Source organism: Anolis carolinensis, unplaced genomic scaffold (genome assembly GCF_035594765.1).
Source record: "Anolis carolinensis isolate JA03-04 unplaced genomic scaffold, rAnoCar3.1.pri scaffold_11, whole genome shotgun sequence".
In the NCBI taxonomy this organism is placed as follows: Eukaryota; Metazoa; Chordata; class Lepidosauria; order Squamata; family Dactyloidae; genus Anolis; species Anolis carolinensis.
Genome location: NW_026943822.1, coordinates 21,543,528 through 21,558,851, shown reverse-complemented (window position 1 = coordinate 21,558,851; position 15,324 = coordinate 21,543,528). Strand labels below are relative to the sequence as shown.

Below are 15,324 nucleotides of genomic sequence, written 5' to 3'. Positions count from 1 at the left end.
AATAACGTGCTATTTTATAGAATAAATTTTAATAAAATCTAATTAATTTTATTTATTAATTTTCCTTTTAACTGTAGCATTTTTCAAAACTACAGTAGAGTCTCACTTATCCAACACTTGCTTATCCAACGTTCTGGATTATCCAAGGCATTTTTGTAGTCAATGTTTTCAATATATCGTGATATTTTGGTGCTAAATTCATAAATACAGTAATTACTACATAGCATTACTGCGTATTGAATTACTTTTTCTGCCAAATTTGTTGTCTAACATGATGTTTTGGTGCTTAATTTGTAAAATCATAACTTAATTTGATGTTTAATATGCTTTTCCTTAAGGCCTCCTTATTATCCAACATATTCGCTTATCCAACATTCTGCCGGCCCGTTTATGTTGGATAAGTGAGACTCTACTGTATGTAATTAATATAATCATATGATATTATAGTAAGTAATATAATATGTATTAAATAGTAAAAATGGTATCATTATTATGATGATGACATGGAGTATTGTTACTACAGTAGTTTTACTTATCCAACATTCGCTTATCCAATGTTCTGGATTATCCAATGCAGTCTGCCTTTTAGTAGTCAATGTTTTTGTACTTAGTGTTTTCAATATATTGTGATATTTTGGTTCTAAATTTGTAAATACAGTAATTACTACATAGCATTACTGCGTATTGAATTACTTTTTCTATCAAATTTGTTGTATAACATGAGGTTTTGGTGCTTAATTTGTAAAATCATAACCTAATTTGATGTTTAATAGGCTGCTTCTTCATCCCTCCTTATCCAACATATTTTCTTATCCAACATTCTACCGGCCCATTTATGTTGGATAAGCGAGACTCTACTGTAATAGTAAGTACAGTAGAGTCTCACTTATCCAACACTCGCTTATCCAACGTTCTGGATTATCCAACATATTTTTGTAGTCAATGTTTTTAATACATCGTGATATTTTGGTGCTAAATTTGTAAATACAGTAATTACTACTTAGCATTACTGCATATTGAACTACTTTTTCTGTCAAATTTGTTGTATAACATGATGTTTTGGTGCTTAATTTGTAAAATCATAGCCTAATTTGATGTTTAATAGGCTTTTTCTTAATCCCTCCTTATTATCCAACATATTTGCTTATCCAACGTTCTGCCGGCCCATTTAGCTTGGATAAGTGAGACTCTACTGTATGTATTAAATAGTAAAAATTGTATTATTATTATTATGAGTATTGTTAGTAGTTTTATTTTTCATTGTTGGATTGTATGCTGTGTATTTATGTTTATTACTTGTATTATTTTAAATTTGTTCTATGGTTCTGTTTTTATTATGTGTATTGTGTTGTATTGTTTTTATCATGTTGGAAACCGCCCTGAGTCCCTTGAGGAGATGGGGCGGTAAATAAATAATGTTTTATTATATTATTAGGGGTTTTTATTATTATTATTATTATTATTATTTTATTATGACACAGCAAACAAGATAGATATGCTGGATTTCATATCACAAAATCACAAGTCGAACACTTCCCAAGTGTTTAGGACTGTGTGATGTATTATTATTATGACATATTGTTTCTTCCCTCTGTCTGTGCTTTGTATTGTAACAGCTGTTTGGGAAGGGGGCGGAACCATTGCATCCGCTGGGCGGGGCCATTTGGAGGTTGCACCGCAGAGGAATCTTTGTCCCCCTGGAACCATGGCCGGGTCCGGAGTAGAAGTCAAGGCATCCTTGCTGAAGCACCGCCGGACTACCTTCGAACGGGCCGAGAAGTTTGTCTCCGAGACGTACTTCCTGGACTGCAACCTCCGGGGAAGGTGGGCTGAGCCGGTGCATCGGCTATAATCTTCCCCACTTACCATCTACTCTGTAGAATTAATCCGGTTTGACACCGCTTTAACTGCTGTGGCTCAGTGCTATGGAATCCTGAGAGTTGTAGTTTGGTGAGGCATCGGCATTCTTTGTCCAGAGAAGGCTAAAAAGGCTAATAATAATAATCTATTATAATGGTATATTTATATTACCATTACAATATAGTGTTATAGTACAATATAGTAATATATAATGCTTATATTGTGCTATACAAATAATATAATACAGTAGAGTTTCGCTTATCAAACGTAAACAGGCCGGCAGAGCGTTGGATAATAAGGAGGGATTAAGGAAAAGCATATTAAACATCAAATTAGGTTATGATTTTGCAAATTAAGCACCAAAACATCATGTTATACAACAAATTTGACAGAAAAAGTAGTTCATTACACATTAATGCTATGTAGTAATTACTGTATTTACAAATTTAGCACCAAAATATCACGATATATGGAAAACATTCACTACAAAAATGCCTTGGATAATCCAGAACCTCGGATAAGTGAGACTCTATATAATGCTTATATTGTGCTATACGAATAATATAATATATTGTATGTACATATGACTTGTAAGCCGCCCTGACTCCCCTTTGGGGTGAGAAGGGCAGGATATAAATGTCGCTAATAAAGAAATTACTAAATAAAAGCAACTGCCACTCCCAGAATTGAGCCGTTGCTGTTGAAGTGGTGTCAGACTGCATTAATTCTGCTGTGTAGATGCACCTTTGGACTCATTACCTGACACCGAAACAGTAAACAGATTAAAAGTGATATTAATGAAAACAGTTTCTGCACTGACATACAACATCCTGATTATCTGCTTTGAACTGGATTATCTAGCAGTACAGACTCATCCAATCCTGTTCAAAGCAGATCATGTGGATTTCCTGCTTTGATAATTTGGATTGTGGGAGCCGCAGTGGCGCAATGGATTGTGCTGGCTGAACTGCTGACCTGAAGGTTGGGTTGTTGACAGTTTGAATCCGCGAGAGGGGTGAGCTCCTGTCTGTCAGCTCTAGCTTGCGGGGACATGAGAGAAGTCTCCCAGCAGGATGATAACATTTCTGGGTGTCCCCTGGGCAACTTATGTTATTGTCTTGTTGTAATGTTGTTGATTTTATTGAGATATGTTTTAAACTATGTTTGGTTTTAATCCTTGTTGGATCGGGCTTGTCCCCATGTAAACTGCCCTGAGTCCCTTCGGGGAGATGGAGGTGGAATATAAAAATAAAGTTGTTGTTGTTGTTGTTATTACACAGCTATATATATATATATATTTAATTCCAGGTTGTTTGGCGATACCTGCTCGTTGGCAGCTCTCTCTTGCTTTGAAACCTCTCAACGAATTCCATATGACGAAGCTGTCAAGCAAGAGTTCAGACCCACAAAAGTCGGCGAGACTTTTGGTCTCACGTAAGTATTTGTTTATAGGACAATGATCTGGATACTTGACTTCTGTTATGCCACATAGAACCGAGGTTGCATCTGCACTGTAGAATTATGCAGTTCAACACCACTTGAACTTCTAAAGTGTAATGCTGTATAATCCTGGGAGTTGTGGTTTAGTGTATCACTTGCACTCTTCGGCAGAGAAGGCTAAAGACCTTGTGAAACAACCACTCCCATGCTTAAAGTGCACCGAGCAATGGCAGTTAAAGTCATCTCAAACTGCATTAATTCTACAGTGTAGTTGAACTATGAGGGCCCTTCCGCACAGCCATATAACTCAGATTATCAAGGCAGATAATAATAATAGTAATACTAATAATACTAATAATAATAATAATAATAATAATAAAACTTATTATTAAATGTTATTAAATAAAAATACAAAATCCAGCATATACATCTTGTTTGCTGTGTCATACTCTGTCTCTGTGTCAGTAATAATAAAACTTTATTTATACCCCGCTCCATCTCCCGAAGGACTCGGGGCGGCTTATACTGGGACAAGCCCAAAACAGTATTCCATCAATAAAAATAGTAACACAATAAAATCACAGTATAATAACACATCTTATAAAAATTATAATAAAACATAGATAGTAATCCCAATCCGTATAATTTTCAATAACTGCTTTGAACTGGATTATCTGAGTCCACACTGCCATATAATCCAGTTCAATGTAGATTTTGTACAGCTGTGTGGAAGGGGCCCCCTTAGAGGAGATAGGGCAGAATAGAAATAAAGATATTATTATTATTATTATTATTATTATTATTATTATTATTATTATTATGAGTTTCCCATCTTTTCCCTTGTAATTCTGTATACTGTTTGTCTTTAAGGACAATTCTTTTGTCATTTTTCTAAGGTGGCACACCTGTTGGTTCAAAGCCGAGCTCAGCATCCCCAAAGAATGGGCTGGAAAGGAGGTGCACCTTCTTTGGGAAAGCGAAGGAGAAGGGATGGTTTGGAGGGACGGCCAGCCTGATCAGGTAAGTGACAGACATGAAACCACTGATTGATTGGTCCTCATGATCGCCATTAAGCTCTTTGGAGAAAATAAAGGCTTTCAAATAAATATATCCCTTTCTCGACATTTACTTGTCTGATTGTATTCGCCTATATGAATATTTAATTTATTTTATAAATATTTAATTTATTTTTAATTCAAGTGACATTTTGGTAACTGGCTGGCTGCTTCTTTTAATCCTCCTGAAAGATCAGTACTCCGCCTTTCAGTTTTGGATTCTTAAACAGTGGACTTATTTACACAAGCATTTACATCCCTGGTTCTCTTTCTGTTATATATATTGTTATTTTTTTTGTCACTCTCAGGGCTTGACTACAGAGGGTGAGAAAACCAGCTACGTACTGACCGATAGTCTAAAAGAGACAGATCCTCACAGGTGAGCAAGGAAATCCTCTTGGCCTTGCTAAGGGATTTGCTTTTGTTTTCTGTTTGTTTATTTTATATCCCACTTCCCCACCCCCTGATAAGGGGTCCAAAACATTTTAAGGCCCTTCTACACTGCCATATAATCCAGATTATTTGCTTCGAACTGGATTCTATCTTATAGATTATATTATGTTGAGTTTTAAGGTATTTATTTATGTGCATATTTTATTGCTGCATTGTGTTAGCTACTGTTTTAAATCACTGTTTTTATGATGTTATGTTGTTATGCTGAGCATGTACCTGTTGTAAGCTGCCCCGAGTCCCTTCGAGGAGATGGTGGCGGGATACAAGGATAAAGTATTATTATTATTATTATTATTATTATTATTATTATTATTATTATTATTACACTGCTATATAACCCAGTTCAAAGCAGAGAATCTGGATTTTATATTATTTTATTATTTTATTATTATATTATATTATCATATTATTTATTTTATATGGCAGTGGCCTTACAAAATGCATTAAAACAAAATATAGCCACAACAAAAAAAAATACCACACCCTCTCCCAAATAAACTATGGCCAAGAAACGGCATTTATCAAATGTTTTTCATCTGAGACTTCTAGCCAACCCATCATGTTTGATTCAAATATAGATCTATTGAAATAGCTCATGTTGTGGGATGGTGCAGTCCCAAGAACTAATAATACGATGTAGTGGTCTGAATGTTGGACTAAGACTTCAGAGATGAGGGTTTGAATCTTTGCTTGGGCATAGACCATGGGCAAAGGCAAACCCCCTCTGAATAAATCTTGCTGAGAAAGCCCCGTGATTGATTTGCCTTGGGGTGCCATAAGTCAGAAACCTGCCTTGCAAACACACAGCAACACAACTGCAGTCCCAACACATTTTGAGGGTGGCTGGTTGGGGAAAGTGGTCTGAAACAGAGGAAGGAGGATTGCTGACTGTCATCACATTTGCAGCCTGACGTTGTACGTGGAGGTTGCCTGCAATGGTCTCTTTGGAGCGGGCAAGGACAGCATGATCGCACCCCCTGATCCGAACAAGAAGTTCTCCTTGCGCAAAGCGGAGCTGGCCGTTTATAACAGGGATGTCCACGAACTCCTGGTGGACTTTGAGATCCTTCTCGACATGGCCAAGGTGCGTTTCTGATTTATTGTGTCTTTGTATAAGTGTCTTTTATCTTTTACTTCAATATGGTTAGAGGACTAATAAATAAACAAACCTATCTAAACCAGCATATCTAATAATGATGCATAGTGGGAACTCAGGTCCCTTCTGCATTGCCATATAATCCAGATAATCAAAGCAGATGATCCACATTATCTGCTTTGAACTAGATTATATTTATTTATTTATGACATTTATATCCCGCCCTTCTCACCTCGAAGGGGACTCAAGAGCGGCTTACAAATAATATGCACATGCAATAAATTATATTATTAGCATAGCACAATATTAGCATTGTATTATACCACTATACTGTAATATTATTACTAGTAATATTACATGTAATATATTATATATAATTAATATTATTATATATTGTATTCGTATTAGTATTATATTGTATTACATTATAACATACATATATACAATATATTATATTATATATTAATGTATATATTATTGTATTTTATATTGTTATATGTATATATATATATATACAGTAGAGTCTCGCTTATCCAATGTAAACAGGCCAGCAGAATGTTGGATAAGCGAATATGTTGGATAATAAGGAGAGATTAAGGAAAAGCCTATTAAACATCAAATTAGGTTATGATTTTACAAATTAAGCACCAAAACATCATGTTATACAACAAATTTGACAGAAAAAGTAGTTCAATACGCAGTAATGCTATGTAGTAATTACTGTATTTACAAATTTAGCACTAAAATATCACGATATATTGAAAACATTGACTACAAAAATGTGTTGGATAATCCAGAATGTTGGATAAGTGAGACTCTACTGTATTAGCATAGCATGTTACTGTGGAGAAGGGACCCCAACTGATGTCACAAGAATCTACACTACCATATAATCCAGTCCAAAGCAGATAATCTGGATTTTATATGGCAGTGTAGAAGGGGGCCTCAGAAAACTGAGTCTTTGGACTGTAATAAAATTTTGATTGATTGAAAGTGGGAATTGCAGAACAGCAGTACTTTATGACTGCTTTATCTGCAGACTGCTTCACATATCTATGCTCTAAAAAATATTCCCCTCGGTAAGTATTTGTGGGCCTCTCTAGGTCTGTGATGTTATGGTATATCTACCCCAAGTATAGTATAATTAGTATGGTTTACTAATTATATAATTATATATCGCAGGCATAATTATATAATTAGTAATTAGTAAACCATAAATATAATTAAATCATAACAATATAATTTAATATAATTAAAATATAGGGTTTGCTGTTATTTGCAACTTCCAAGTATCCACAATTTATGTGTCTTGGAACATTTCCCAGTGAATATGAGAGTAGTACTGTATATGGAAGGCGATCTAATGAATTAGATGAGGGTTGGACAACACATAAACCACAGCTGTATGAGGCACCTATATGTTTATGCTCTGCATTTTCTATGATTACGCTTTTCCTTCTTTTTTCAATAGCTCCTTGGGGAGGAAAACCAGCGGAGTTTCCAGGCCCTTTATGCAGCCAATAGGATGGTTAACCTTTGCGATGTTACCAACCCATCTACTTTCCCTGCGGTGCATGAACTTGCTTGCTCAGTCTTCAGTCAGAAGAATGGGGAGAGCCAGCACACCGTCCATGCAATGGGCCACTGCCACATTGATTCTGGTAAGAGCAATACTCAGGACATGGACCGGCACGATGGGAAGAGAAATCAGGGATATATGACAGCATTTGATGATGCAGACTGACACAAAGGGATTGTTTTCTGGTGAGAACAGGCTGGAAAAGAAGAGAAAGTATTGGTTTTTATGTTTCTTGATGCGTTAACCCTGTGTCCTATACATTTAACCGACGAGGTTTTGTTTTCTTCTGCAACTGTGTATTTTTGGGCCCTTCCAGACAGGCTACATATTGCAGGATCTGATCTGTAACTGTGTTCATTGTAATATAATTGTTTTGGTTCTGTTCCGATGTTGTTGCTTTATTTGTTTACTATGTTTAAGTTGTTGTGTGATGTTTCTGACCATAGATTGTTATGTATACTTGTTGGAAACCGCCCTGAGTCCTCTCGAGGAAATGGAGCGGTATATAAATGAAATTATTATTATTATTATATTGACACAAAGACATAGTATGACACAGCAAACAAGATAGATGTGCTGGATTTCGTATCACAAAATCACAAGTCGAACACTTCCCAAGCGTTTAGGACTGTGTGATGTATTTTCGGATGATGTGCGCAGATCCTAGTAGGGTATTATTATTTTATTTTATGACACAGCAAACAAGATAGATATGCTGGATTTTGTATTATTATTATTATTATTATTATTATTATTATTATTATTGACACACAGACATAGTATGACACAGCAAACGAGATATACATGCTGGATTTTGTATCACAAAATCACAAGTCAAACACTTGCCTATTATTATTATTATTATTATTATTATTATTGACACACAGACATAGTATGACACAGCAAACGAGATATACATGCTGGATTTTGTATCACAAAATCACAAGTCAAACACTTGCCTATTATTATTATTATTATTATTATTATTATTATTGACACACAGACATAGTATGACACAGCAAACGAGATATACATGCTGGATTTTGTATCACAAAATCACAAGTCAAACACTTGCCTATTATTATTATTATTATTATTATTATTATTGACACACAGACATAGTATGACACAGCAAACGAGATATACATGCTGGATTTTGTATCACAAAATCACAAGTAAAACACTTGCCTATTATTATTATTATTATTATTATTATTATTATTATTGACACACAGACATAGTATGACACAGCAAACGAGATATACATGCTGGATTTTGTATCACAAAATCACAAGTCAAACACTTGCCTATTATTATTATTATTATTATTATTATTATTGACACACAGACATAGTATGACACAGCAAACGAGATATACATGCTGGATTTTGTATCACAAAATCACAAGTCAAACACTTGCCTATTATTATTATTATTATTATTATTATTATTGACACACAGACATAGTATGACACAGCAAACGAGATATACATGCTGGATTTTGTATCACAAAATCACAAGTCAAACACTTGCCTATTATTATTATTATTATTATTATTATTATTATTATTATTGACACACAGACATAGTATGACACAGCAAACGAGATATACATGCTGGATTTTGTATCACAAAATCACAAGTCAAACACTTGCCTATTATTATTATTATTATTATTATTATTATTATTTATCCCAGGTTTTCTGTTTATCCCAGATTATCTGGCAGTGCGGACTCATATAAAACCTGGGATCAGATCCTGGGATATAGGACCTATCTGAAAGAGCCCCTTATCTCCATAGGAAGCTAGTGTAATTTGGAATCCCATTGCTGTCTTATCTGTTATAGCAACTGGTAACCTAGAATTGCTATCTTAGGAAATGCAGATCTTATCATATCTTATCAATACAGATCTTATGAAAACAAAGTAAATAAAAATACAGTAAACCTATTACTGCCATTCTCATCTTAGCCTGGCTGTGGCCTTATGAAGAGACGATTCGTAAATGCGCTCGCAGCTGGATAACTGTCGTTCGGCTAATGGAGAAAAACCCAGAGTTCACCTTTGTGTGCTCACAGGTATGAATGTCTGTGTGCCCCTCTATGTCACATATGTTTGCAAATGTATTTTCAAACATCCATGGCATTCAGAAATTCACTTTTGATGTTACGGAAGAAACTCTAGCTCAGTCGTTGTACAGTATGCTGCCAGGCCCAGATTCCATTGCAGGCATATTCCATGTCCAAATACCAGATAAATTGTATTAAAATCTCCAAATAGCAGGCCTTTGATTGCTTTCAAATACAGTTTTAAATAATTATAATCAGCCCTCCACATTGGTTGTGTTAAGACCCCATGGAAGTGGGGGAAAATATGAATTAAAATTCACTAATTTTTGGTTTACTTGAGAAAACATTTCTCTGAAAATCTCCAAATCTTCCAGCGCAGCTTGTGCTGAAGGTTGTGCTGGAAGATCTAGAGAAACCATACTAATCTGCAAATGTGGAGGGCCAACTATAACATGCATTTATTGTCCAGAAATAAATGGACTATATAAAACACAATAATGGTTCAAAACATAAGTAGTACACAATATGTATATTAGAGCATCATATACATATTACATTCACAGAATCAATGCTCAGTTCAATGGTATATAACCCAGAAGTATCTAACTCAGTATTATAGATCAAACAAAATGATATAAGTCTCTGCAGTCCTAAAAGGATTAGATTGGCTTAAAGGCAAACCGATTCAGAGTCTCTACAGTTCTAGAGGGATTCCTCAGGACTCCACAGGTTTTGGATCAATAGTAAAGCCAAGGAAAAAGAGTCAATGTTGATGTAGATCCTTTTAACTTAGTGTTCATGTGGCCCGCCCTGGTTTTTATTGCTTTTTCTGAATTTTGGGTTGTAATGTATGTTATTATTTATTGTATTGTTAAATTGTGTTATGATGTGTTGTTTTATATTTTGTTATATTGTATGGTTCTGGGCATGGCCCCATGTAAGCCGCCCCGACTCTCCGTTGGGGAGATGGTGGCGGGGTATAAATAAAGTCTTATTATTATTATTAATAATAATAATATATCCGTTCACGCCGTTTACAATAATATTGTGTACCACTTATGTTTTGAACCATTATTGTGTTTTATATACAGTAGAGTCTCACTTATCCAACGTTCTGGATTATCCAACGCATTTTTGTAGTCAATGTTTTCAGTTTATCATAATATTTTGGTGCTAAATTCGTAAATACAGTAATTACAACATAACATTACTGCCTATTGAACTACTCTTTCTGTCAAATTTGTTGTATAACATGATGTTTTGGTGCTTAATTTGTAAAATCATAACCTATTTTGATGTTTAATAGGCTTTTTCTTAATCTCTCCTTATTATCCAACATATTCGCTTATCCAACGTTCTGCCAGCCCGTTTATGTTGGATAGGTGAGACTCTACTGTAGTTCATTACATTGTTTAGAATAGACATCTGTGTTTATCCATCCAGAAATAAATGGGCCAAAAGGCGAATTATATTATTATTTATTATTATTATTATCCTCATTGTGAGCAAAAGTTCTTACTTCCCTATGTTAAAAAAGGAGATGTATTTGGGGTGCATAAGGTGCAGCCTTTTTATTATTACATACATGTTTCTTTTGGCTGCCATCTTTCCTCCAGGCTCAGCAGTTTGAATGGGTGAAGACCTGGTATCCTGGGTTGTATGCTGCCATTCAAAATCTTGCCAAGGAAGGGCGTTTCATCCCCGTTGGAGGCACCTGGGTGGAAATGGTGAGGATGCATCACGCCCTTTCGTAGGTACAAAACAGGTACTGAGACCGGGGAGAACATGTGTGTCAGGACCCAGGCTACAGAACACCAATAACCATGCGCAGAGGCCAGATTCTATCTAATATCTTTATTTTAGGAATATATAAAGTCAATAAAAACAAGTGAAGAATAAAGTTCAGAAGTAGACCTTTCAGGAAAGGTCAAATATAGTCCAGGAAAATAATGTCCAATATGAGATATTAGAGTCCAAAGTTATAATCCATTAACCGAAACACACACTTTGCCAAGCAATAGTGTGGGGAGATGACAAGGTCTTTTAGTCCATTGAAGCTTGACAACAAGGCTGGAAAACAAACTAGATTCTTGGCGAAACAAGACTTGATACGAGGCAACAAGAAACAAGAACAAGGTCCGTGGCGAGGTCCGCGGTCAAACGTGAAGCAAGGCAGGCTTGGAACTTGGTCCGGGAAACAAGGAACTGGAGTCCACACACGATCTCACTCCTCGAGCTGACGAATTGACTCCGCAAGGTTCCCCTTGCGGCAAAACACCTATATAGGATCTTGTTTTCCCGCCAAGGAACACTTTCCCTGGAGAACAAGAAGTGAAACCCAAACTGTGTCCAGATGCATGACTCCTTAGAATTTCCCAAGGGAAGCAGACCTAATCAGCTAATTGTTTGGCTGCGATTCTGGCACTCCGGCGATTCGCCTCCCTAGCTCCTCTATCTCTATTATAATTGTCTCTCCGGGAAAACGGGGGAGAATTCTGCCCAAGGCTTGTTTGGCTGACTTCTTGAGGGCAAACATCCTCCAGGTGCAGGGGCTCCGATTCTGGCTGAACCGGTGGAAATCCCATGTTTTCCTCTTCGTCTGCCACAATGGTACTAGGAATGGGACGACAAGGCCCATGAGACATCACAATGTGTCCTTTCTGGGAATTTTCTAGTTCCTCTTTCTAGTAAACGGCCATGGAGTCACCCTGGAAGGAATACCAGCCCTGGGAAGAGATGGGGAAATGATGTATTTGTACCTTCTCTGTAATATTATATATGTTTGTGAATCTTTTTCAGGATGGGAACCTCCCAAGCGGGGAATCCATGGTTCGTCAGTTCCTGCAGGGACAGAGATTCTTCCAGCAAGAGTTTGGCAAGATGTGCTTGGAGGTACATAATTTATTTATTTTGCGTCAAAACCATTGCATAAATCAGTATAAAACTAATAAAAATAGAGGGAAGTGACTGGTGTGTCTGCACTATAGATTAAGGAAAGCAGTTTGACATTGCTTTAAGTGCCATGGCTCAGTGCTATGGAACCCTGGGATTTATAGTTTGGTGAAGCACTTGCAGTCTTTGTCAGAAGAAGTTGAAAACCTTGTAAAACTACAGCTGCCGTAGTTCCATAACATTGTCTCATGGCAGTTAAAATGTTGTCAAATTGTAGGCATTTTCCAGTGTAGAAACAGGCCAGAAATCTTGTTTGTTTGTTTTTAAATTATGTTTGTGTGTGTGATATTTCTGGCTATGACATGCTATGTGCATTCAAGAAGGAAAGTTTGTTGCTTCAACGCCTTACTTGGGGAGCTTTTCCAACCATGTTCTTGATCACTTTTTCTGGGTTTGGGGAACCCAGCAAGGGTCAGTGTCTCATTCTCATTCTTTCTTGACCTGCTGTTTTTGTCCCTTCTCAGTTCTGGCTGCCAGACACATTCGGCTACTCGGCACAACTGCCCCAAATGATGCGCGGGTCTGGGATCTGCCGTTTCCTGACCCAGAAGCTCAGCTGGAACCTCGTGAACACTTTCCCCGTGAGTTACGTATGAACCAAGGAGCTGGGCAGGCGGGGCTGGAGATAGTCAATCACACTCATGGGGTGCCATAGAAAATCTACAGACCTGTCCATAACAGGGTTAAATAGAATCAACCTGCATTTCTTTTATTTTTAAAATCTTATTTTTGCATCTCAATTCCTGGAATGCTCCAACTGAGGCAACAGGACGCACTTGCAAGGTTAAGCTCTTCATTGGTCTTGTTCTTGCAGCACAACACCTTCCTATGGGAAGGCATTGACGGGTCCCAGGTGCTGGCTCACTTCCCGCCTGCAGATTCCTATGGGCTGTCCGGTCGTGTGGAGGAGGTACGTGAACTCGGATGTCCCATTGTTTCTTTCCCAAAAGCTAAAGGATTTCCACAGTCTAATAATAATAATAATAATAATAATAATAATAATAATAATAATAATAATAATTTTATTTCTTATAGCCGACATCCATTCCCCCAAGGAGACTTGGGGCAGCTCACATGGGGACAAGCCCTAAAAACATAAATTTGATGTACAATTAAGACATAAAACAAATTACAGAATGAACATAATGAACCAATTATTTGCAGGCTGGAGTAAAGGGAGACACGATAGAATTGTGTGCAAAATGTAAACAGGTTTGGTAGGCCTTCTTCCTATTTTTAAATCCAACTAGGAGTCGTGGTGGTGCAATGGGTTAAACCCTTGTGCCGGTTGAACTGCTGACCTGAAGGTTGCCGGTTGGAATCCGCGAGATCGAGTGAGCTCCCATCTGTCAGCTCTAGCTTGCGGGCACACGAGAGAAGCCTCCCAGCAGGATGGTAACACATCTGGGCGTCCCCTGGGCAATGTCTTTGAGGACGGCCAATTCTCTCACACCAGAAATGACTTGCAGTATGTTCCCAAGTCGCTTCTGACACGATTAAAAAAAATCCAACTAAAAAAAAAGCCCAATAAATTAATGGGGATTAAAAGTCATTTGACTCAGCATTTGACAATTGATTCTAGTTGACACTAACTCCTGAATAAAATCATTAAAAATATTGGATGAAGCTACCTTTTGGTTACACGCATAAGGTGTATATAAAACATAAATGGATTTTATGTTTAGATAGGTCCCATCTGCATGATATCATGCTGTAGGTATATGTAAATAGTTCCAAAATCCAAATATTTGCTTTGTAAAATATCACACTGAGGCAGGGTCTCCCAGGGCTGGAGTGGCAAAGTGTTGATTTTGAAATGTGTTGCTAGGCAAATGAATGCGCTTACATCACTTTTGTGCGGCATTTTTTTCCTAGATGTTAAAGACTGTCAAAAATAATAGAGACAAGGGCCGTGTGAACCACAGCGCCGCTCTCTTTGGGTTTGGAGACGGCGGTGGCGGCCCAACGCAGAAAATGCTGGACCGGCTAAAAAGGATGAAGGATGCGGATGGCTTGCCCAGGTTGGCCCTCCCTTTCCAGGAGCTACTCTTTTTGAAATGTCTTGTTATTCTTATAGCTTTTCCTAAAACAGTGTCTTTACAACTTGCAGGGTGCAGATGTCATCACCGGACCGGCTTTTCTCTGCTCTGGAGAAAGAAAAGGCCCAGCTCTGCACCTGGGTTGGAGAATTGTTCCTGGAGCTCCATAATGGCACCTATACCACCCATGGCCAGGTTAGCACATGGAAACATACCAGGGAAGTGGAGAGAGCATAATTAATTCTTTCCAGTATAAGTCATTTCATGTCTTTGAGGTTTTTGAAAAATATGGAAGAAGTACTGTTTGTTCTTAAAGTGCATCTTGGAATTGAAGAAATGCAGTAGATTAGAAGCTTTCCTTGAGATTATTGATTTAGTCATAATATATAATATCATAATATATAATACTCATATTATGATATACTAATGATATAATATATTGGATATACATATAATATTGATAATAGTATTATAATGTAATACAATATAATAATAATAATAATAATAATAATAATAATAATAATAATAATAATAATAATAATAATAATAATGAAAATGAACACGCAAAGATACTGTGGGACTTCCGAATCCAGACTGACAAAGTTCTGGAACACAACACACCAGACATCACAGTGGTGGAAAAGAAAAAGGTTTGGATCATTGATGTTGCCATCCCAGGTGACAGTCGCATTGACGAAAAACAACAGGAAAAACTCAGCCGCTACCAGGACCTCAAGATTGAACTTCAAAGACTCTGGCAGAAACCAGTGCAGGTGGTCC

The 15,324-nt window shown here is 36.9% G+C and overlaps 1 protein-coding gene across 2 annotated transcripts in view; it reads left to right on the top strand.

Moving 5' to 3' along the window:
- The first annotated feature begins 1,643 nt into the window (after positions 1 to 1,643).
- The window catches only part of man2c1 (mannosidase alpha class 2C member 1), a 31,855-nt gene continuing 18,174 nt past the window's right edge, over positions 1,644 to 15,324 (top strand). The window contains exons 1-13 of one of the 2 annotated variants that reach the window (XM_062963543.1): positions 1,644 to 1,824; positions 3,169 to 3,294; positions 4,197 to 4,320; positions 4,664 to 4,734; positions 5,715 to 5,892; positions 7,376 to 7,565; positions 9,456 to 9,562; positions 11,170 to 11,280; positions 12,353 to 12,445; positions 12,970 to 13,086; positions 13,320 to 13,415; positions 14,381 to 14,526; positions 14,616 to 14,739. In XM_062963543.1, coding sequence (XP_062819613.1) covers positions 1,706 to 1,824; positions 3,169 to 3,294; positions 4,197 to 4,320; positions 4,664 to 4,734; positions 5,715 to 5,892; positions 7,376 to 7,565; positions 9,456 to 9,562; positions 11,170 to 11,280; positions 12,353 to 12,445; positions 12,970 to 13,086; positions 13,320 to 13,415; positions 14,381 to 14,526; positions 14,616 to 14,739 — 1,602 coding nt within the window. In that variant the 5' untranslated portion in view covers positions 1,644 to 1,705. Of the gene's footprint in view, positions 1,825 to 2,705; positions 2,876 to 3,168; positions 3,295 to 4,196; positions 4,321 to 4,663; positions 4,735 to 5,714; positions 5,893 to 7,375; positions 7,566 to 9,455; positions 9,563 to 11,169; positions 11,281 to 12,352; positions 12,446 to 12,969; positions 13,087 to 13,319; positions 13,416 to 14,380; positions 14,527 to 14,615; positions 14,740 to 15,324 lie in introns of those variants that run through there. The other variant, XM_062963544.1, reaches the window with a different exon arrangement.